This window comes from Paralichthys olivaceus, chromosome 1 (genome assembly GCF_024713975.1).
Source record: "Paralichthys olivaceus isolate ysfri-2021 chromosome 1, ASM2471397v2, whole genome shotgun sequence".
Taxonomy (NCBI): domain Eukaryota; kingdom Metazoa; phylum Chordata; class Actinopteri; order Pleuronectiformes; family Paralichthyidae; genus Paralichthys; species Paralichthys olivaceus.
This window is the reverse complement of record NC_091093.1, coordinates 21,957,812-21,979,803: the sequence shown is the minus strand read 5'-3', so window position 1 is coordinate 21,979,803 and position 21,992 is coordinate 21,957,812. Positions and strand designations below refer to the sequence as shown.

Below are 21,992 nucleotides of genomic sequence, written 5' to 3'. Positions count from 1 at the left end.
ATAAGGCCTTGATAAAAGCGGGCGTGCAGTGGGTAGTGAAGTAGAGGTGGGCCAACGTAGAAACTGGTGAACTTCCTTCTCCATTGACGTCCTTTACTCCGTACATCAGGATCACCTTGAACAGCCAGCGTACTGAAACCCACTATACTAAGTACTAAGTGCATGCTAGCATGTTAACATTGGTTTATTAGCAATTGACATAAAGTGCAGTTGAGGCTAGGGGGGATGTCAGGCGTTTTGCAGGGTAGTTTTTCACTAACATCCGCCAACATCAACTGGTGGGGGGCATCAATTAGTGCGGTAGAACATACTAGGGATATTCTCAGTCTTGTCCTATGTTCTAAAATGGGACAGTGTGTAGTTTAAAAAGACATAGAGGTAATGATGTCTGATCTACTGAGTGGCCACATGGCTTACATAGTACTGCCTTACAGGCAAGTAGCCAGTCAGATTTACCTTTATCCTCAGTGTACTCTCAAACCTGCTAACATCTACTGTTAGTTGGTAACTTAAATTGTGCAAAGGACCTTCAAACATACAAGGGCTATTCACCACCAAGTCCAAAATCCAGAAATAACATCAAAACCTATTTGAAATATAGTTTCCAAAGGACTAATTAAGACCAGAAAAGCACAAGATAAATTCTGAGTGGAAGCATGATGTTAACTCCTGTGAACACTTTCTGCTTTTTTCTCATTTCTCTCTGTAACTGTAGCTATTGTGTCACTTTCTGTGCGAACGTCACTGCATTCCTGTCATTACCATCCCACTACATGCCAGCGCATCTATCCCTCTCCTCCCTCTCTTCATCGTGTGCCATCACTTCACTCTCTTCTATGTCTGCAGCGCACACATGGGTCAGCACAGGATAAAGCATTACAGAGATACAGAATGGATAAATCCCCTTGTGGAAAGATTATGAGTCAGGAGGATCTGCATGTGTGTCTGCATGTGGGTGAGAGGAAAGAGAGGGACACTGCGGGAGATGGTGTGCTCTTTGTGGGTGTCTGTAGCGAGCAGGTGGTGGTATGTATGATACACCTTCTTCTAAATCATTGGAGGAAGAAGAAATCCATATCCCATCTGATTCATCAGCTGCTATAGTCAACTTCTTTTTGCTATCTCCTCTTCTATACTTTATCTCGTAGTACCTTTTTTCTGTAGCTTTCAGGCCATCTTTCACATTTTTAAAGTCCCTCCTCACTTTTCCACTGTGTCATCATGGATATTGGTGGCCTGACGACAGTGGTGGCCAACTCTGCCTACATCTCAGCCCGTGGGAGCGTGGATGGCACAGCCAACCCTGCATCCAATCGAGATAAGAAGTACCACTCCCGCTTGAAGCTGCCCCACATCACAGTGTGCGAGGGTCTGCGCGAGACTTTAGACCTGGGCTTCCAGACGGTTTGTGTTGAGCAGCCCATCGGCAAACGTCTCTTCCGAGAGTTCCTAGACTCCAACAATGAGTATAAAGGTCCCTGCCGTCTGTGGAAGGATATCGAGGAGTACAACATGGCTGAGGATGAGGATCGTGTACAGAAAGCAAGCAAGATGTTGTCCCGGTACATGGAGCCTGGAGCCAAGTATTTCTGCCCCTTCCTGCCAGAGAACAGCATCACAAAGGTCAAAGAGAAACATCAGGAGGCTGGGGACGATCTTTTCAATGAAACCATGGACAATGTGATGGACTTCCTCAAGGAAGTGCCCTACACCTTCTTCCTGGAGAGCATGTATCTGAAGAGGTTTCTGCAGTGGAAGTGGCTGGAGATGCAGCCCATGGGAGAGGACTGGTTCTTGGATTTTCGTGTGTTGGGGAAAGGGGGTTTTGGGGAAGTGTCTGCCTGTCAGATGAAGGCCACTGGGAAACTGTATGCCTGCAAGAAGCTCAACAAGAAGAGGCTGAAGAAGAGGAAAGGCTATGAGGTAAGTAAGACGTTTATGAAAAGTACTTCCATAGAGGCAGATTGAGTTTATATAAAGTATCTTTGTAATTGTTCCCTTTAAACATCTGTCAATAACTAGATTGAGACTTGCCGACAACATTAGGGCATCTCATATGATTAGTGCCCTCAGCTTTAGAACATTTCGATTTACTTATAAAATGCCAAACTTGCCGTGTTTATAAGTGGAGTAGCTGTCTTCACTTGATGTGTCTAATATTATCTACCTCTGTGGTTACCTCTGCCAAGGAGGTTATGTTTTCACCCCTGTGCGTTTGGTTGGTTTGTTTGTAACCAAGATAACACAAAAACAACCCAACAGATTTCCATGAAACTGTGTTGAAAGATGAGGTGTTGGTTTCTCAAGCGTGTGGGGGAAGGAGGAACCCATTCAATTTTTGTGGAGGTCTGTTTCATTTGCTTTAACGTTGCAATAAAAGGCATCTTTTGCTATTTGCGCCATTTTCCAGGTAACATTTCAAATAAGTTATAGGAAACGTGGATGTATGGTGCATCTTGAATGAATTTAAGAAAACTATTGGGGTAGAGGTACAATGGCACACACTCAGTACAGCAAATACCTCCGCCCAATAGTCCAACCAACAAGTGGCAAGACATTTTGGCTTCACTTTTGGGGAGTAGTCATGTCCTCCATCTTTATATACAGTCTATGGTACAGACAGTATTGTTGTGAATCATTATTGTGGTCAATAAAGATGAAACTAGCGTTGAGTTGTTTAAACATTACAAGTATTTACTCATACCACTGTCTCTTCCTGTCCTGTAGGGGGCGATGGTAGAGAAGAGGATCTTGGCTCGAGTTCACAGCAGGTTCATTGTTTCTTTGTCCTACGCCTTCCAGTCGAAAACTGAGCTGTGTCTGGTCATGACCATCATGAATGGAGGAGACCTGAGGTAAGACGTCAGACTCTCACTTGGTAACATCCTGAAATGGGGACAAATACCTGTTGCATGGTTTGTTTTATTCAGTTTAGTAATCCACCACCTTAATGTATTAAATTACAGTCATATATGGCGAAACCCATCAATAATTTCAGAGACTGGAACTAAGAGATGTTTGGTGTTTTTGCTTGGAAATGAACTGAACTTACCAGTTAACCGATGATGGTTGCTGTGCATAGGGAGCTACATAAGTGTATTGCCTCTATCTCTTTAGAAAGGGGAAAGAGTTTGTGTAAAAGAAATGTGTGTCACCACCCTGTGTCTCTCTTACTGTATCTCCAGGTTTCACATTTATAACGTGGATGAAAACAACCCAGGGTTTGACGAGCCAAGGTCCTGCTACTACGCAGCTCAGATCATCCAGGGCCTGGAGCACCTCCACCAGAAGAGGATCATCTACAGGGACCTCAAACCAGAGAATGTGCTGCTGGATAGTCACGGTCAGAAAGTCACGCACGCCATAGATAGAGTCTTCAGTGTTCTAGGTTTCTCACTATTGTGTATAACCTTACAGATGAGGCCCATTTCCAAAGTTAAAGGTAATTAATGCATTCAAGAGACCATATGTGGGTCAATTTGGGATGTTTGTACTTCCGTCTATTATTTAAAACGATGCAATGTTTAGTTAAAACATTAATTCGACATTTGAATAAGAGTTGAAAGATTGGTGCCAAGACATGGTTAGCTTAGCTAAATGTTACAATCATGATTGGAAGTAAGGACAAGCATGTGTCCTAGCTCCAGCTCAGCTAAGTGAACAAACAATAAATCAGTGTGTTACCAACTGATTTTTTTGAAGTTGGTAAAGATTTTTAATTTGTCAATGTCCAAAAGGATCAACCAATTTATTTTACTGTTATTAAACCGTAACCTCTCACTTGGATCCTGAGATCCAACACACACACACACACACACACACACACACACACACACTAAACCCCCTACAGTACACTTCGTGTCTTACATACAAGGACATCTTTGGGTTATCACTCTACTACAGGTTAATGAGTGGGGGTTGTTGTGAGCAGGTCAACATTGGTATCTGTGACGTGCACAGCTCTTGACATTGCTGTGGTGTTTGCTCTCACAGGTAACGTACGTATCTCTGACCTTGGTCTGGCCGTGGAGCTCGCAGACGATCAGTTCAAAATCAAAGGCTACGCTGGGACGCCAGGTACAATCCACGGCTCACATTTACCTGGTGACAGTTGTTCCCACAGCTGTGAGCCCCACCACACCCACAAAGACAAAGCTCCACAGTGTCTATCCTCCTCACTCTGTAGTTATACCTGATATTTATTTTACTTCTCTTATCTCTGCGTCCTGACTGAATGTGTTCTCTATAACAGAGCATATGACCAGGCTCATATTAGTATTAACAGTTTAAAGACAGAATATACAAAGAATACATGTAGAACTGCTGTTAAAAGTTTTCATGTTAGCGCTGACTGTCCCCAGACTTTGCTCAGATAAAGGTTATACAGACAAATTATGAATAAAAAAAAAAAAGGTTTGATGTTAACTGAATTTCTTTGCTCAGTTGCTTTGTTATGTGTTGGCAACAGACTTGGTGTCTACATCAGGTGGTGTAATCTCATCACATTTTGTATCCTAATACTACAATAGTACTACTATTAATAGAGGTGCTACTATATAGTTGATAGTTAAAAACAGTTTAAAATGGACATTTCATCTTATCTACTGTCACCTGCAGGTTTCATGGCTCCAGAGTTGCTGAAAGGAGAAGAGTACGATTACTCTGTAGATTATTTCACTCTGGGCGTCACTCTGTATGAGTTCCTGGCTGCCAAAGGACCGTTCAGGACCCGAGGAGAGAAGGTAAGTGTTGAATAAAAATGTGTTTGTTGTTTATTCTGGCTGCAGTCTCTGTGCCCCTTTCCTCTTTTAATGCTCCATTGTCATATAATGTGATATAACTGGCTTTTATTAGACTTTATAGCTCAGTGTCACCTCCCTGTGGCTTGATGCTTATACTGCCATGAAATATGAAGCACTCATGTTAATTCAAACTGATTTTACTCCATTAAGTCAATATAATCACTATAGATATTTACTTTATCAAGGATTCATAGTTGCACTGGTGTGAATATTCAGATGATCTTGCATGAACATTAACTCCCCTGCATGTGCTGCAAAAATATAAGCTAACAACTTAATTTCTGCTGCATTGACAGACACTTACATGTTAGGAATTAACAGATATATATTTAGTTGAAATATTCTCTGCTGCTTGCAGGTGGAGAACAAAGTGGTGAAGAAGCGGATCCTGAATGAAACTGTAATGTATCCTGAGAAGTTCAGTGAGAACGCTCGCTCCATCTGTGAGGGTCTGCTGAGCAAAGAGGTCGACAAGAGGCTCGGCTTCAAGAACGGGTCATGTGATGAGCTCAGGGCGCATGCCTTCTTCAGCGAGATCCACTGGTGGAAACTGAACGCAGGTCAGTTACAGACAGAAGCAAATGTCAATACCAGTTACTGATTCTACAGTAATACACTGTTTAATATACATTCAATTCAATATTTTATTTGTATCGCACCAAATCGTAATATACATTGTCTCAAGGCACTTCACATAGAAAAAATGTAGAGAGAATAGAAATTCAATATAGAATTCAGTGCATTTTATGACTTTTCCAGACTTACATTGACCCTGTAGAGCTTTTAGAAGAATTTTATCTTATAACTGCATCAGAGCTACGAATGTGTCGGCGACCAAATTTGTGTTTCGATCGTATTGATTGGAAACCGAGCTGAGTGATTGTTGTTTTAAGAAAACATATTTAATATAATGTGGTTTATAATGAATTTTGAGATACAAAAACATTCTCATGAATGCCCTGCACTAATAGCAGACTTTGACTTCAGATGAGATATTAAGTATTTATGAGTCACTACTTCCTCCAAAGAAAATTGAAAATCTGGAAACTCCTCATCAAAATGTTTGACATTCTCATCATCATGTTCTTCCTCCTCAGGGAACCTTCCACCTCCTTTCGGGCCAGACCCTAAGACGGTTTATGCCAAGAACGTTGACGACGTCGGGGCCTTCTCCACAGTTAAAGGTGTCCACCTGGAGGACAAGGACATGGTTTTTTTCGATGAGTTTGCCTCAGGGAACATCTCCATCCCCTGGCAGGAGGAGATGATCGAGACAGGGATCTACGGCGAGCTCACAGTCTGGGGCCAGGATGGTGCTTTGCCCAATGACCTGCGCCGTGAATCCATCCTGGAGCAGCCGCCCAAGTCGTCCACCTGCGCGGTGTCATGAGAGGCTGCAGAACTGTATCAGTGAATCAGATTGTATTTCATGAGCACTTTTCATACAGTGTGTCAGGTTAGTGGTGGGTTTAAAGGAGAATACATTCATGTGTTTTTACCTCATTCATAACTGTTTAGCAAACTTTAACAACCTTCAACTTTTAGTGGTAAATGTTGGATTTTAGCAGACAGCTTCAATCTGGCACACTATGACTCACATTTTCTTTCATTATCATTTTGAGGTGTGAATGATCACTTTTCAAGGTCTTTAAGTGTGAATGAATTGTTTTCTGAACATTTCCTAACATTGAAGCCCAGCATACTGCAGATCTCTGGATTTGTTCAGCTGCCAGCAGCTCCCTGAGGCTCTCGTGTTCATGACTCTCTCAATCCCACGATGAAAACATATCTGTAAACTTCTCTACTGTGTTGTAACCGTTTCTCTGCTTTTATATATTGTTGCAGAGATTTTTATGAATTCATATTAAATGTTTTGTCATTAAAATCACACAGATTTACAGATTCCGTTGCTCCACCTACAGCCAGGCTTCATGCTAGATCTTAAATACACAAATTAGACAATATTGGATTAAAGCTGTGTAAATGACTGGTATATCAAGTGTTGGTCAATGGGGGGCGCTGTGAACTCATATTATCACTGATATCCCCCACATCAATGCTGCATCATCTGGAGCATAAAATAAATATAATAAATATGCAATAGAGTTTTGTCACACTGTGAAAGTATGTTTAACTTGAAGCTGAAATACAAGCATCGTTAAAACTTATGTGACATTAATGATTTAATAAGAATTTACCACCGAGGTGAAAAAAAACAGGGAGCCTCTCTCTCTCTCTGCCCCCACCCCTCTCTTTCTCTTTCTCTCTCACTCTCTCTCTTTCTCAGAAGAAGAAAAGTTGAAGCTGTGTGTGTATCAGCTGCAGCTCTGGAAGAATTTATATATACATCCAAAAGATGTTTGAGTTATAAGAAGAAAAAGAGGAAACGTATTTCTCGCTCTGTGGAGGACGATGAAGACTCTGCCCTGAATCAACATATAAAAGACTGAACTCCATCATAAACTCAGCAGCTTCCTGGTGGGTTTTTTTTATCTGTTCTTCATTTTAAAAGCGGATTCATTGACACTGAGTGGAGATGCAGCCTGAAGCTCAGCAGACAACTCAACAAACAGCTACAGAAATACTGGATCCTGCAGGTAAAATATACATTTAAAGTTTAATTTTATCAAGAAAATACTTTAAGCACTATATGCATGTTATTTTTGGTTGCCTGGGTCACTGTTTAAAAATGGGTTATAAGCTGTAATCAATTAATCTATCAAAATAATGTACCAATGTTTTATAGATTCAGTTATAAGACATTAATCATAAACATTTTGGGTTGCCAGGTTGTGGCAGCATGACTTGCTTTCTGCCCTTTTAACCACTTATCCTGTTTTTAAAAAGCTGCAGGGCATTATGGACCATTTACAAGAACTTAAATATTACAGTAGAACAATGTATTAAGTTATACAAAGAATTTGACAGGATGCTGATCTGCAGAACTCAGAATAATAACAACAAACTTAAAAAAAATTATGATGTTCTTTTGTTGAATGTCAAATCTAATGTCAGTTTACACAGTGTGTATTTAAATGTTGGTAAACCATAGTAAGTATAAGTATTGTTCATATGACATTAATAAAGGTTCCTGGGAGATTACTACCTGATGAATTTTCCTGAACCTGGCAACTCAAAATGTTATTATTGTTATTAATGGTTCATAACTGACCAATAAAGTGTGAGTGAATATTTATCAACCGATAGTAAACCCATTAATTACAGCTTGTGACCCCTTAATGAACGATGCCTCGTTGTTTTCTTGTTTCATTGAATAAATCTTTTCCTCATCAGACTTTCTGACATGTTATATTGGGAGAAGCACAGGTGTTGACTGATAATATTGACGCAGCTCTGTTCAGTTCAGCAGACGTGACAGTTGCACAGTGAGCCGGCATCCAAAAAACATTCAGCCCCTGAAACTGAAGCAGCTAAATGGAATCCAGCCGTCGTTCACCTTGTTATTTATGTTGTGATGGGTTGAAATACCGTCAGAGAAAAGTATTCAATCAGAGCATTGTGAGGAAAAGGTGGCAACAAGTCTGACGAAGCAAACACACGTGGCTTATTAAATTCTCAACAGCCGGTTTAGATGAATACAAGGGAATATTGTGAAGAAGCTTTTGTTATAGATATTTAAAATGCTTCATCCACAGCTCATCTCAGAGGTGGAAGGTTTACTCAAGTAATTTTATACTTCGACTAACGTGCAGAGGAAAATGTTGTACTTTTTACTCCACTGTAATTAATCTGACAGCCATAGTAATACCTCACTATTTATGATTTTTAAATTGTATAATAATTACATGAAGAAAACTAGCAGGTAATAAATCCGGCGTATGTCTGATTAGTAATTCTATCTCATAAGTACACAAATATTCTGCCTTGTGATGCAATAAATAAAACCACCAACAGTACAAGGTAGAATCAATCAACCATAACCTGCTACTTAAATACACACTAGAAGCAATTGTCTTATTACTTGTACATATACTTATTACAGTACATATATATTATATATATATATATATATATATATATATATATATATATAGTTTCTTTGAATCATCAAGGCTCATCTATCAAAAAAATCGAATAGAAATTATACAAGGTTTGAATCCCGGTTTGTCCGAGGTCTTTCTGGAGTTTCTCATGGGTTTTCTCTGTGTACTCCGACTTCCTCCCACCTGAAGACTGAAGCTGGGATTGGCTCCAGCAGCCCTGTGATGCTTAAATAAAGGATACAGTAGTAAAGATAATAATGGATGGACAGTAAAATAAGTTCATCGAAGCATCTCCATCATTTTGCTCCTCAGATCAGTACCTGCGTCGGAGGAGGACGGCTCTGTGGGTGACTGTGTCTCTGCTGGCTCTGTCTCTGGTGGTGCTGACGGTGGGTCTCATCTCTGCCACCCGCACCAACAACGTGCCCGTCGCTGGATATTACCCAGGCATCACTGTGAGTGACCATCACCTCCTGTCTCACCTTCACACATCCAGACGCAGAAACTTCAGCGTCATTTGATCCTGCAAATATGATCATGACCTGGTGTCTGAGACCTAATGTTTCTACTTGTTTCTCCCTGAACCTCCAGCTGAGTTTTGGAGCGTTTCTGGGAATTGTCGGCATCCACCTGGTGGAAAACCGCAGACCCATGGTGAGTCGTTTCCTCTGACTGTCGGAAAACTGTGGTAACATATATCTCTGGTCTTCCCTGACACCTCCAACTTGATATCAGGCTTCAGTACACATCGTATTATCACATGGATACATACATTCATACAACTTGAAAAATGACATGGAAGTATTTATAGGATGGAATAATTGACAAAGTAAGTGTGCAAACTTGCTGGAGCACTGCAGATACACTGGTAGATGGTTAAACCTTCTCCAGTCATGAAACTAATGCAGACGAGGAGGATGCAATGAGATTAAGAACTGAAAGAGTCTCAGTCAAAGCGAACAAAACGCCCCTGATCTGATGTCGTTGTCTGAAGCCTCTTTTATATCTTCCGTTGTCACATGCGTCATGCACATCATGATTTATTCAGTAAGTCTGTTTTCATTACACTTTGGTTGCATTTTGTTTTTAATCAATACAACAACTTCAACACCTCAGCCGAGGACAATCCAGGATTTTTGAGCACAAATTTGAAATTGTGCAGGAGAATGGAAACAAACCTACCTTCATTAATGAGCTGTGACAATGCAAACTAAGATGTCACCTATAACTGATGAAGAAAGTTGAGTTGACAGCTACACTTATTTCCCACCGGCTTGCAGACACCAAAACCAAACCGAGAGAAAAGCATGGACCACAACAATCGGCCGATGCACGGATCCAAGTGAACGATACTGTTGCTCAGGTTCTGATGATGATGTGAACCTGTTGTGTTCACAGCTTGTTCTACTGCAGCCATCTTGATAGTCTGCCCTCAGTTGTTTACTAAGACAGCTCGACTTGTGTAAAGTCAGGTGCAGGTCGTAGCCCTGTGTTTATTCTCTGTCAAGGTGACTTGTGTGAGTATGATTCATTTTCTAAAAATGAGACATTGTTCCTGGAAAACAGGACACGCGTATAAATATACACCAGGAATCAGAGGATCGTGTTACAGACTCTGTAAATTCACTAAACTGGAAATTGCTGTTATGAGCAAGAAGCAAATGTGATTACTCGATGGCAGCGTAATGTGTTCTTGGACCCTGTGCTCAGGTCAGTGTAACATGACTGGATCTGTGGTTGGGGGAAGTGAACCTGATCGGCTCTGGATTTCAAAGACAAGAGGGGAGAATGACATTAGTATTGGTCAGTCGCTGACAAGGCTCCTTTATTTCAGACAGGGACACAGATCTAATACCTCTCTCTACAACACCAGGTCCAAGATATAATCATGTCAATGCCTCCAGAGTAGAGACAATTGGAGGTTTAGGCCCAAAGACCTGTGAAATTGATTATTCTCAGAATCTCCAATCAGCTGATTTCAACCAGGCTGGGATGACAGTTACACAAATGTTACTCAAGGCCCAGTGGGAACCAGAAACTGAGACTGTCCCTCTGTGTAACTTAAGTCGTATTGTCAGTATCGCATTCACAGTGAATCAAACCCTGCATGAGACCGACTGTGTTAAGTTCCTCGAAGAAGAAACCAGTGACACAGTTTTTCACCTCTGAATTTGTCTTGATTACCTCCATCAAGGAGGTTCTGTTTTCATCCCTGTCCCACCCGTCTGTTGTAAGTAAGATAACATAAAAACAACCAAACAATTTCTTTCAAACAAAGATTCAGTATGTGTCAGAGAGGAACACATTCAATTTTGGGCCACATACGGCTCAGCTGGCTGATAGGAGAAACCAACAGTCCCCTTAAGAAACCACATTTAAATTCACGATATCAAGACCGTTATTTGGATCTGCACCACATTGCAGACTCATAAATATCAGATGCCTGGTTTTTGTCATCAAGATCCATTTATAATTGTCAGAGAAATCAATGAAAATGTTGAAAAACGTCAGATCTCACATAGTTAAAGAGAAAGTGAAAATAAATTCCTGAATCCGCCCCTGATCCAGATCCACAACAACATTTAATGGGGTCTTCCCTGACCTTTACCACATCCTTCCACCGGTGATCCAGGCTTCTGACCTCTGAAAAGTTGTTTCTTTGTCTTCTCCACACTACAGTATCTTTCCTTTACTGCCTCCATGAATGTGTGTTTCAGCTAAGAGGCTTAAACGTCACGTGCTTTTCTACATCTTTGATACAAAAACTTTCCCCATATTCTAAAAACCTGCCCAAGTACATCTCTGCTCGTCCACTTAAAGTAAAAGCAGCTCTGTGTATGTTCCCCTGTCTCCGTGAGTGTGGGGTATCAGTGTGTGCTGTGAATATTTCATGTGGCGTGCAGGGTGTTGTGTGCCCGTGGTTGGATCACTTTGTCTTACCTTACACCGCAGCGTACTGTTCTACAAAAAAAAACGATGTGTCCGTGTCCATGCAGCTGACAAAGGACAATTAAAAGCATTATTTTAAATAGATGAACACGGTTTTCAAATTTAAAAAGTTCGTAAGTTCACAAGTTTTAATGAAATTTGAATGTTAACTTGGGCTTCAGGGTATTAAGGCATTTGTTTCTTATTTTCCAAACTGTTATACTTTGAGCAATCAATCGATTACGAAAGAAAATAATTGATGTGTTAATTGAATATGAAAATACTGGTTGATTACAGCCTTACATTTCTCCTATGATGGAATAATAATCACTGTGGGTGAATTGCACTGATAAAACACAATTTTAAAACAAAGCAGCTCAGTATAAACAGCTTAAAAAGTTCCTCAATAGACCAGAGCCAAAAGATGGAGGATGCAGGACCCGTCAGTGATGATATAACCAGAGGTTTTTAGGCCCCACTTTGCCTGATGAACCAGCCTTGGCTGTACACGTCCGCCTGTTTGGCATCGCTCTCAGCTCCATGTGTGTTAAACTTTAATGGCGTGATCGCTGCCACACCACCAGCGGTCTACAGTGTCTCCTATGAGGCACATGTGGCACAGCGTTGGCCGTCACACAGGTGTCTTCTTCCCAGCTCAGCGCTGTAACATGAACACCAGCTGGCAGGTGGCTCATTAAAGAACAACCACGCCTTACCACAATGCCACACTGATATCTGAGCGCTCTGAAGCTTCTCCTGCTTCCTCCGTCTCACAGCTCCTTGCTCCTCAAGCTTTGATGAGAGGAGTCAAGTGGATCTACTGCTGCCAAACAGAAAAGTTACCTGTTTCACTCCAGACGGGAGAAAAACTAAATTCAGAAACTTTAATCAGTTTCTTCTGTTGAGTTTAAAGCAGCATAATATTTAAAAGTGACATTTACACACCATTAAGAAATAAGAATTCATTCAACTCTAAACACTGAACCTTCAAACAAAAAATGCTACCCACCCCTAACAAACAAGGCTGGCACATCAAGTTACAGATCTTAACACAGTTCACAAGTTACAATTCTAACTGGTGGTGACCAGAGGAGAGACCGCAGGAGGCGGGGGAAGCCGTCCTCTTAACCTGAGAGTGTGGAGGCTGGAACCAATCAGCTCCCTGGAAACAAACCCCCACACTCACAGTCAATCTTCCACTCAGTCATTGAGCTAAACACACCTGCAACACATCTCACACAAGCTCCACAGCAAAGAGAGAGAGACAGAGAGAGACAGAGAGATCCACAACACAGACAAAGCACAGACATTATCTTTCCATGATTATTGTAATAATCCCATTTGAAAACAACAAAATATTATAAAAACTTGGTCTTCCCTCAATTTTTCAAATACAATGTCCCTGTATTTATTACTTCGGTGGAATTGTGCTCCTGTCATTAATACTGCAGAGAAACCAGCTCTCTTTATGAATCAGTAACTTGTAGCAGGTAAAACACACATTCACGCTCTGTCGACATTTCCTGGATGAAGCATTAAAAACCTTAACGGCTCATATATCTGCACTCTTCATTTATCCTCAAACATTCACAAGCATCATGGAGCATGAAATTCTCTCTGTGAAAGAGGGAAAAAGGAAAATCTGCACTTTCACCCCATCAGGCTTCACTTCTAACATTTCTTTATCACACACAACCAGCTTCATGCTTCAGCTCTCTGCACCAGCAGCCTCTTCTCTACTTTCTGCCTGTATATCTCACTGTCGTCCTTCTGGTCACCTTGCAGCGCAGAGAGCAGAACAGTGAACCTTCAAAAGGTCGTATTTTAACCAACAGGTCACAGGACGATCAGTTCCTATTACTGCTGTGTCCAGATGTGGTTGTGATTGCTCACCGGACCACTGAGCAGGAGAAGAAGACCTTGCAGCGGTCAGCGACTTTAACACAACCTGTTAGGTATCTTGACCAAGGCTGATTAGTCCTCTTCTCCAAAACGTTTATCCTCTTTGTCTTTTATCCACAATTCTCTGAAAGAAGTATTCAGATTATATACTCAATGAAAAAATATCATTACTATGTAAAATACAATGATAGTGAGATTAACACCTGAATCTTCACAGTGCTTCACTCTCACCTCATCTTTTCCAGCAGCAGCAGATGAAAACCCTCCGACTAAACTACCTGCTCACATCCAAACAGCAGATACACATGGTGAAGAACATTTAGCAGTTAAAGAGCCAGATATTTCACTCAGGGGGTTGATAGAGATTAAACGTATGATGAAGAAAGGGAATATTGGACCTAACATTCATCAGGTGCAAGAAATCTGCAAATAACAGCTGCAGTGTTTCGGTGTTGGAGCAGATTAAGGTGGCGCTTTAGTTTTAACAAATAGACAGAGGTTCCAATCTGGAGATGGTGAGATGTTGAATGGGAGGAAAAAAATACAGCTATTTTACGACGTTTTGGATATTTTCATCTCTTCTTGCCTCTAAATTGACTGCATTTTATATAGCCACATTCCTACAGTGCTAAATGCTAGTTTTTTTCTCTCGCAAACAATTCTGCCAACAGGTGCAATAATGGATTCAGTATCTTGCCCAAAGACACTTTGTCTTGTGGACCGGAGCAGCCAGGGATCAAACCACCGACCCTCTTCTCAGTGAATGACCCGTTCTGTTTCCTGAGCTACCCAAAGATTGGTGATCGGTCAAAATGTTGGAGGCATTGTATTTTTTCTGAAGAAGAACAAGAAAACACTGCCGATGTGACACAAATGTATAAATTTATTACAAAATTTCTCCCAGAAATTGAGCAGAGTGGAAGTATACAGTGCAACACGCCAGAAATAATGGGTAAGACAAAAAGAGCCTTAGTTAGCTGCTGCATTTTTAATATTTATATATGGAGCAGAGAATGTCTCTAATCTTTTACACTACTTGGTTTTTCTCTCTGCTTCAGTTGCACCAGGGGAGGTTTTGGTGGTTTGGACGACAGAGTGTGTTCAGGTGTTTTATGGGCTGGCAGCCGGTGCTAATGTGAAGTAATGCAGTTGTCAGGCTCTATTGTCTCTGCCGCTGGACTCATCTCCCACTTGCTGGCCATAAAAGCAGAGTCATTTAAACCGCTAATGAAGTGGAGAGTCTGGACTAGTGGCAGATAAAACCCAGTCAGAAAAAACTCATTTTCTCAGTGTGACTCTACTTCACCTTACTGAGGGGAGTTCAACTCCCTCCTTTTCACATCTGTGTCACTTCACCTTGCGCTGTGCTTACTCACACAGCTCAAGGCATTTATACATAACACACTACCACTTGAACACAAGGAGTTTTTCAGGTTTGAAATCTTAGATCTCGTTCCTCTTACTAGTGGTGTTCCCCAGGGCTCTGTTTTGGATCTCCTCATATTTATTATTTACCCGCTAATTCTACCTGGGTTCAACCAGGGAAAATCTGAATTTAGTTTCATTGTTACACTGCTGACATCCAGCTAATCATCCACAGCATGTTCATTTCTGACTGTTTAGTGATTAGATTATGGTTCTGGTGGCGAAATTACTTTGTACTACACCAAAGCTGTAACAAATATCAATGCAGAATCAGACTGTCTTTTAGAAGGCAGAAATACACACTACCCTTTTTCTACCTTTTTACTTTAGTTCTTAATTTGTGTGACAAAGTGCCGGGTCCCAGCTGCTGTTTCAGGGAGATGAATGCAGCAACTGAAAGAACAAAGTTTGTGTTTAATCTGATGTTTGAGTGCAGGAGGTTTTTGTTCCTGGAGGAGCAGTTGAACAGACAGGAAACGATGCTCAGGGATAAAGTTTATGATCAGACATCTGTGATCAGTCAGACGCATCTGCTCCGGCAAGTGTGTGTGTGTGTGTGTGTGAGTGTGTGTCTTCCTATGTCTTACATTAGATATGTTATAGGAGGAACCTCCTTTGTCACATCATTCAGATGTGTGTTTATTAATCAGTGATCTGATTCTTGGGATTATTTTTCAACTCTAAATGTGTGAGATTGTGTTGTCTTCATCCCGTGTGTGTCTGTGTGTGTATCACATTGGGAGAATTAGATTGACCTTGCTGGTACAAAAGGCCGTCCCTCTGTCCTGTACATTGCCTCTTTTCCCATAAATTACCCACAAAGCACTTCTGTGTTGGCAGAGCAGGAGGCTGTACATTTCCTTTATCGTTCTGCAGTTGAGACACCGCAGACTAGGACACACCCCAGCAGAGATAATAATCCCATGAGTTTTAACTTCAATCACCACTTTGCCTTTATATAATACAAGTTTCAACCGATTTTATAATCAGTAAGACGCATACATCAAACACTGAGCGTGATGTCATAGTGGCTAAACAAATAGTTTTGGATTGACTAAAGCATCACTTTGTTATTGGAAAAGATATAGACTGTAAAACTGCTTGATTAGGGTTTTTGGGACGATTTTAAACAAACCACAGACTTGTATGTTTATTGATCGAATTTTATTTTAGTGTTCACTGGTACCAGATTTTTTTCCCAAAGATTTTATCGTCTTCTATCTTCCCTTCATGTTATTATGTGTAATTGGGACACAAAGGAGCTTTTCAATGGGATTTGATTCTATAAACATTATCATTCATCATTTTTGTTTACTTTTAAGAAAAATCGTACAATTTAAGAGTAAGAATTAATTTTGTCTTGTGTAGTTTTGGCTAAAAAAAAAGGCTGCAGTTGTACCTTTTGTCTGAAATACATCTGAAAGGTTTGAATCGTCTCTGCATCAACAGCCGTTGCAGAATGTAAGAGATCCTAGAATGTGTTGCATGGTTAGAATGAAACTCTATTGTTCTTCTGCTTGTTTACGCAGATGATAGCTACTGATGCTTTTCACACAGACTGTATGCTCTTCATCCTCCTCCTCCTCTCTTTTAGCTTGTGGCAGCGATCATCTTCATCAGTATCGGGGTCATCGCGTCTTTCTTCTGTGCCATTGTGGACGGGATCATCGCTTCAGAATTCATTGTAAGTTTCAGCTTACGTCTTGTTATGCACAGTCTATGGTACAAACAAAGTCATTCATCTTTTTAGCCTGACACACTCACACATCACATTTGATCAGACACGCTCAGGTCAGCAGAGACGTGGCTCAGACACAACAGATCAGGAACTCTGTAGATGTAATCAGGCAGAATGGAGACAGCCCAGTTAAACCAGACTGACTCATCTCCTCGCCGACCTGCAGAGAGCTGCTGGGTCACCAGAAGAGCTGCGGAAACCTTCATCACAACAGGGCTGATTAAATGTTTACCCACAATTCTCTACAGCACAACACATCTTGGTCTCCCAGACTAAATTGACATGTATGAAATTATATGTCTACAAATACCTGCATTTGTTCAGGAACTGAAAACGCGGTCACGAGGTCAGATAAGGTCAAAGCTGCTTCCCTCCTGCACATCTTAAATGTTTGGACGCATGCACGTACACAAACACCTCAGTTTGTCACATCGGCCCAATGAATTTTAATGAGGTTCTTAATGAGTATGGACCAGGAGCAGAGTTTAAAAAGCTGGAGCTCTCAGCACCTGGCACCCGCTCACTGATATCGATCAACAGTGCAATCAAAGCCCTGCAGATATGGTTTTTTTTTGCTCATGGGACAGTAAAAGTCACAGTTATTGCACCTTCAAGCTCTGGGCGATGAAAATGATTTTATTACCTTTCACACAGTGTCAAGTCAAGTGAGGTTTAGTGCTGGAGGGTTATTTGCAGGGGTATGTGAGAGCAAACCTTCACTGCTGCAGTGACAGAGAAACAGAGGGAGAATGGACACAGGGCTCCAATACACACACATGAAACTTCACATTAGTGAACCCTTTAAATCAGTGGTTCTCAATCTTCTGCTCTTTAATGATCCCTGAACTCACACAAATCAGCCCTTGGACCTCCATTTGACAAGATTTTTGATTTAGATGTTTTATTACAAGACGTGTATGAAAATCAAGACCGAAGTCGTCTCATAAACTTGTACATCAGCTTCTCTAAACTGTAATTCTGGTTCATGAATTGAACAAAACTCTCTCTGCTCTCTCACACACGCAGGACACGAGACCCCTGCAGGAGGACATGTGCGACTTCTACACCAGTGGATCGGGCTACGCCTACGACAGCTACTACACAGAGGTGATTCTCACTCCTACGATAAACAAGAAAAGCCTGTGCAAAAATGTTTAACCATTCAAAACTAATGCATCAGGGCACAATGATCATATTTAAAATGCTTTAAAAAAGAAACTAGACATGGGTATTGAAAATACAGGCCCAAAAGTACAAATTCAAGGCAACAAAAGTTATTACACATTGTTAAAGAACCTGTGAACGTCACAGCTTCTTCAATTTGGACTCTGTTGTGTCTAATCCAACATGGGTTCACATAACTGCCTGAATAAGTCATTAACCAGATCTCATAAAGATGGGAGAGGGTACACAAACGTCAGTGGTTAGGAGCCAAAGTAAAGAGCCACACGAGCAAAAACCAAAAAGGTGCAGTGAAGCCTCACACAACATTGTTTACACAACCCGTGTTGAACAAAAGATCGATGAGGGCTTTTGATGCTGCACAAGGGAACGATCTGTGGACACTGGTGTTTTGGTGACTGATCGGCTGCATGAGTGCAACATGTGCAGGAGAAATTGCATTTACAGATGAACAGACTATGAATGCAGGTATTTCATCACAAATAATGAATGAAATGATGCGACCAGTCTCGGGACACTTGGCAGGAGAAGACTGAAACAAAAAAGATGAACAGCAGAGGACCTCTTCACAAATTTGAGCAAGACTGGTATGTCATCCATGCCCAGGTTATGTTTCCTTCACTTTGTTCTTGGGTTTTGGCCCAAAAAACATACTAATAAACTGATGGTTTATCGACATCTAGTGGTCAGATGATGTTACGACAGAATTTTAACAAACGCACCAACCAAGCGTCATCGGTTTACAGGCGAACAGAAGTTCTGGCTATGACAACCAGACTTTAAACTTCAGTTCATGCATCTCTGTCCAAACTGTTTGTTTAGCTCCTGCTTCTCTGCTGTCGTGAGAAAATGTTAAAGAGAATCTTTACTCTGCAGGTGACGTGTCGCTCATTTGACAAAGCCTGCAAACTCAAACTGAGGAGCAACACCTGCTACTGCTGCTACCTGTACAACTGTGAGAGGTGAGCAACGCACCTGACCCTCTGCTATTTACTCATGTGATCACATTTCTGCACCGAAATTTATGGAATCAGGAATATTGACTGATCTGACACAATGTACATTCTTTTTAAAGTATCTTTTTAAGTTAATTATATTATTGTGAGAATATTAAAGTCTTCAGGAATAATTAGCAATCTACAATATGTACATTTAAAATCCTGCTATTGGTAGATGATGAATGTCAGAGAAATCATGTAATGAGTAATAATATTTTCATTAAATGAAACCCATCCTCATCCCCCCTCCAGCACAGAGTACCACACACAGTACTTCGAGTTCACTGGTGTCAGTGGCTGCTGGGACGTGATCCACCTGTACCGTCTGCTGTGGGCCTCAGTGGTGCTCAACGTGATCGGCCTGTTCCTGGGCATCATCGCTGCCGCCATCCTCGGAGCGTACAAGGACATGGTGAGTCCAGAAAAGTCACCAACAAAAACAAAATTGAGATTAAAGGTCCGCTGCATCCTGAGTAAAATATGGCTGTCGAAGTTTTTTTTACTCAACACTTACGAAGAGTTAACTTTCTTTTTACCTACAGGTCACACACAGTATCTGACACCGAGCAACTGTCTGTTTCTTTCCTGTGTGTAAACCAAACTCCAGGATGTGAACCATTACAATATATTATTTGAACAACATCTCTCATTAGAGCTTGATTCAAAGCTTCCCTTTCTGAAGTTTAGAAACTTTTTTAAATTTACTAACAACTAAAGTTTTAAAAAATGAGAGTTTCTCTGTCATGAATCTGAAAACTTCATTACAACATAGAATGGTGTGTGTGTTTTGTTATTTACTTGTGAAAACTCTTTAACAACAAAAACAAATGTGTTTCCTGCAGCAGAAGCCGACTCCTCAAATGGCTCCCAGCCCTGCACCGCCACCCCACATCCTGTACAACCCGACCCAGCACATGCTCACCTACGCTGGATTCTGTCCTTCAGGACAGACTCTGCCTGCCTACCCCAACTATCCAATGAGCATGCAGGTACTAGCCAGGAGCAAAACAACAGGAACTATGCATAGAAAACGTATTACACTGTAGGAAAAGCACTGGTATACATATTAAAACTTGAATGCAACTCAAAGCCGAACAGTGCATGAACCTGTGCAACTTTAATTTGAAGACTCTTCTACTGGTCTGGTTTCGCATTGAATCATTTTTCATGACGGCGATCATCCAGGAGCTTGTTGAAAACAGGAATTCCTCATTGATGCTTTATGAATTGGTGGCATGACCTCAACTATAAATGGTGTTGAGTGGTTCTTGAATAAATCGTTGTTTAAAAACTTTGATTACTACACAAACCCACATCTCAAATGATGATGTGTGAAATAATGTCAGGTTTCTTCAGCTCTATGTTCACACACCACAACAACTCATCACTCCCTGTCTCCTCTCGTCTCCTGCAGCATAACAGCAACTACCAGGCACCTGCTACGCCCCAGATGATCCCAGACGGAGGCCTCTCCTCCACCTCCTGCCCGTCTGAGGAGAACCAGCCACCCTCTCAGGCCTCCACCCAACCGCAGCCTCAGGGAGCCACCCAGGAACCAGGCGGCTTCATGCTGACTCCCAACGCTCCCGTCCTCTACGGATCCTCCTTCGGCTCCTTTGAGAAACCTCCTCCTTACGCCTGCTGATCCCTCAGACAAGCATGTTGTGATCTGATCTGATCAGTCAGAGTGTAGCATATTTCAGACATTTCATAGGTGACCTTATAGAAGGAAAACACACCAGTGAGCTTCACAACTTCTGATTTAAAAGCTGTTTCATGTGTCGGGTGGACGTGAACTGAATTGACAGATTTCTAGCTACATAGTGTGAATATATAGACATTATTTATATATATATATTTCATGTGCATTCATTGAGAGAAACGGTTCTGGAAACACGCTTCTGCTTCCATGATGAAATTTAGATCTAGAAAACTGATACCACTCACATCTATAGGTAAAAATGAGCCAGCTGCTGTTTATCTTAGCTTAGCGTAGCATTAAGATGGCCACCCTCACTCTGTTCAAAGGTTAACATAGTCTGTCTAAATCATGTCCTTTAACCCTAGAGCTGGTCTTCAGATTCTCACTTATTACATAAAAAGATTAAAACTGGGATCTGACAGTTGTTTCTGTTCCACATGTGTATGTGTGTATTGTCTCACTCTACTATCTATGGTAAGGTAATTAAAAGGGCTTTCTTATAATGTGAACTGGAGAGTAAATGATGTTACTTATGTTTGTGTGAATCATTTAATGTGCACTTTAAAGTTAATTATTGATGATGCACGTTCATGGCTGTGGGTTGGGTTGCTGTAGCTGTTGTTATGAGATACATTATGTATTAAAAAGGCACCTGTGAGAAATCCATGATTTATGAAAATACATGAGGAGTAGGGGCTTTATTGTTTTTTGGAAGAAATTTGTTTAGCTGCTGAAATATGATTGATATGGTCGCCCATAAGTGTCGATCAGAATGCAAAAGCCACAACACAAATGTAAAAGTCCCAAAACAAATGTGAAAGTCACAACACGAATGTAAAAGCCACAACACAAAATGAGTGACGATAGATGTTGATCAGTTGCCATGGCAACATGTACACGGCAGATTCACTTCCATTGCCAGTGCAGTTTTTACATCCTGTTTGACACTTCTGGGCCACTGCAGTCACACTTCTCGTTTGTTTAAGAAGTTACATGCCAGCCTCCAGTTAACCTAGGTTAGCATTAAGTCTAAAAATGGGTGAATGGCATGTCTGGCTCTGTCTGAACGTAATAAAATCCACCTACCACATGTTGTGCGTTTGTTTACTGATGTGGACATTTACCTTTACCCCCTCATTACCACGCGTGGCTGTACTGGGCACTTTTACAAAACTTTAATCTGCTCACTTACGACATAAGATGTTTTACACTTACAATATTGTAACTCGTTAAAAACAAAATGTGGTGTCGTATCAGCTCACACAAGGACTGCCTGAGAAAGTTCCACTCGCTGAAGAAGGGAAAGCAGGA

At 41.2% G+C, this 21,992-nt stretch overlaps 2 protein-coding genes across 3 annotated transcripts; both read left to right on the top strand.

The window, feature by feature from the left end:
• Window positions 1-844: 844 nt before the first annotated feature.
• On the top strand, window positions 845-6,899 carry grk1a (G protein-coupled receptor kinase 1 a). The gene is made up of 7 exons (XM_020079840.2): window positions 845-1,923; window positions 2,728-2,855; window positions 3,186-3,343; window positions 3,994-4,077; window positions 4,618-4,742; window positions 5,161-5,362; window positions 5,900-6,899. The coding sequence occupies exons 1-7, from the start codon at window positions 1,222-1,224 to the stop codon at window positions 6,190-6,192; spliced, it is 1,692 nt and encodes a 563-aa protein (XP_019935399.1). The 5' UTR covers window positions 845-1,221; the 3' UTR covers window positions 6,193-6,899.
• Window positions 6,900-7,084: 185 nt separating this feature from the next.
• LOC109624820 (transmembrane protein 255B) lies at window positions 7,085-21,771 on the top strand. 2 transcript variants are annotated; one of them, XM_020079736.2, is made up of 9 exons: window positions 7,085-7,399; window positions 9,119-9,261; window positions 9,398-9,460; window positions 16,656-16,745; window positions 17,826-17,906; window positions 18,858-18,943; window positions 19,232-19,391; window positions 19,822-19,968; window positions 20,394-21,771. In XM_020079736.2, exons 1-9 carry the CDS (start codon window positions 7,339-7,341, stop codon window positions 20,622-20,624), a joined length of 1,062 nt encoding a protein of 353 aa, XP_019935295.1. In that variant the 5' UTR covers window positions 7,085-7,338; the 3' UTR covers window positions 20,625-21,771. The 2 variants fall into 2 exon arrangements, with proteins under 2 accessions (XP_019935295.1, XP_069381478.1); XM_069525377.1 differs by having other exon boundaries at window positions 7,189-7,399; window positions 19,825-19,968; window positions 20,394-20,771.
• The last annotated feature ends 221 nt before the right edge of the window (window positions 21,772-21,992 follow it).

Bases quoted from the DNA above. Each gene is read 5' to 3' on its own strand.
- grk1a (XM_020079840.2), top strand. From the start codon at position 1,222: ATGGATATTGGTGGCCTGACGACAGTGGTGGCCAACTCTGCCTACATC. The intron at 2,856-3,185 runs GTAAGACGTCAG...CTGTATCTCCAG, and splicing joins ATGAATGGAGGAGACCTGAG to GTTTCACATTTATAACGTGG. The intron at 4,078-4,617 runs GTACAATCCACG...TGTCACCTGCAG, and splicing joins AGGCTACGCTGGGACGCCAG to GTTTCATGGCTCCAGAGTTG.
- LOC109624820 (XM_020079736.2), top strand. From the start codon at position 7,339: ATGCAGCCTGAAGCTCAGCAGACAACTCAACAAACAGCTACAGAAATA. The intron at 7,400-9,118 runs GTAAAATATACA...TTTGCTCCTCAG, and splicing joins AGAAATACTGGATCCTGCAG to ATCAGTACCTGCGTCGGAGG. The intron at 9,461-16,655 runs GTGAGTCGTTTC...CCTCTCTTTTAG, and splicing joins TGGAAAACCGCAGACCCATG to CTTGTGGCAGCGATCATCTT.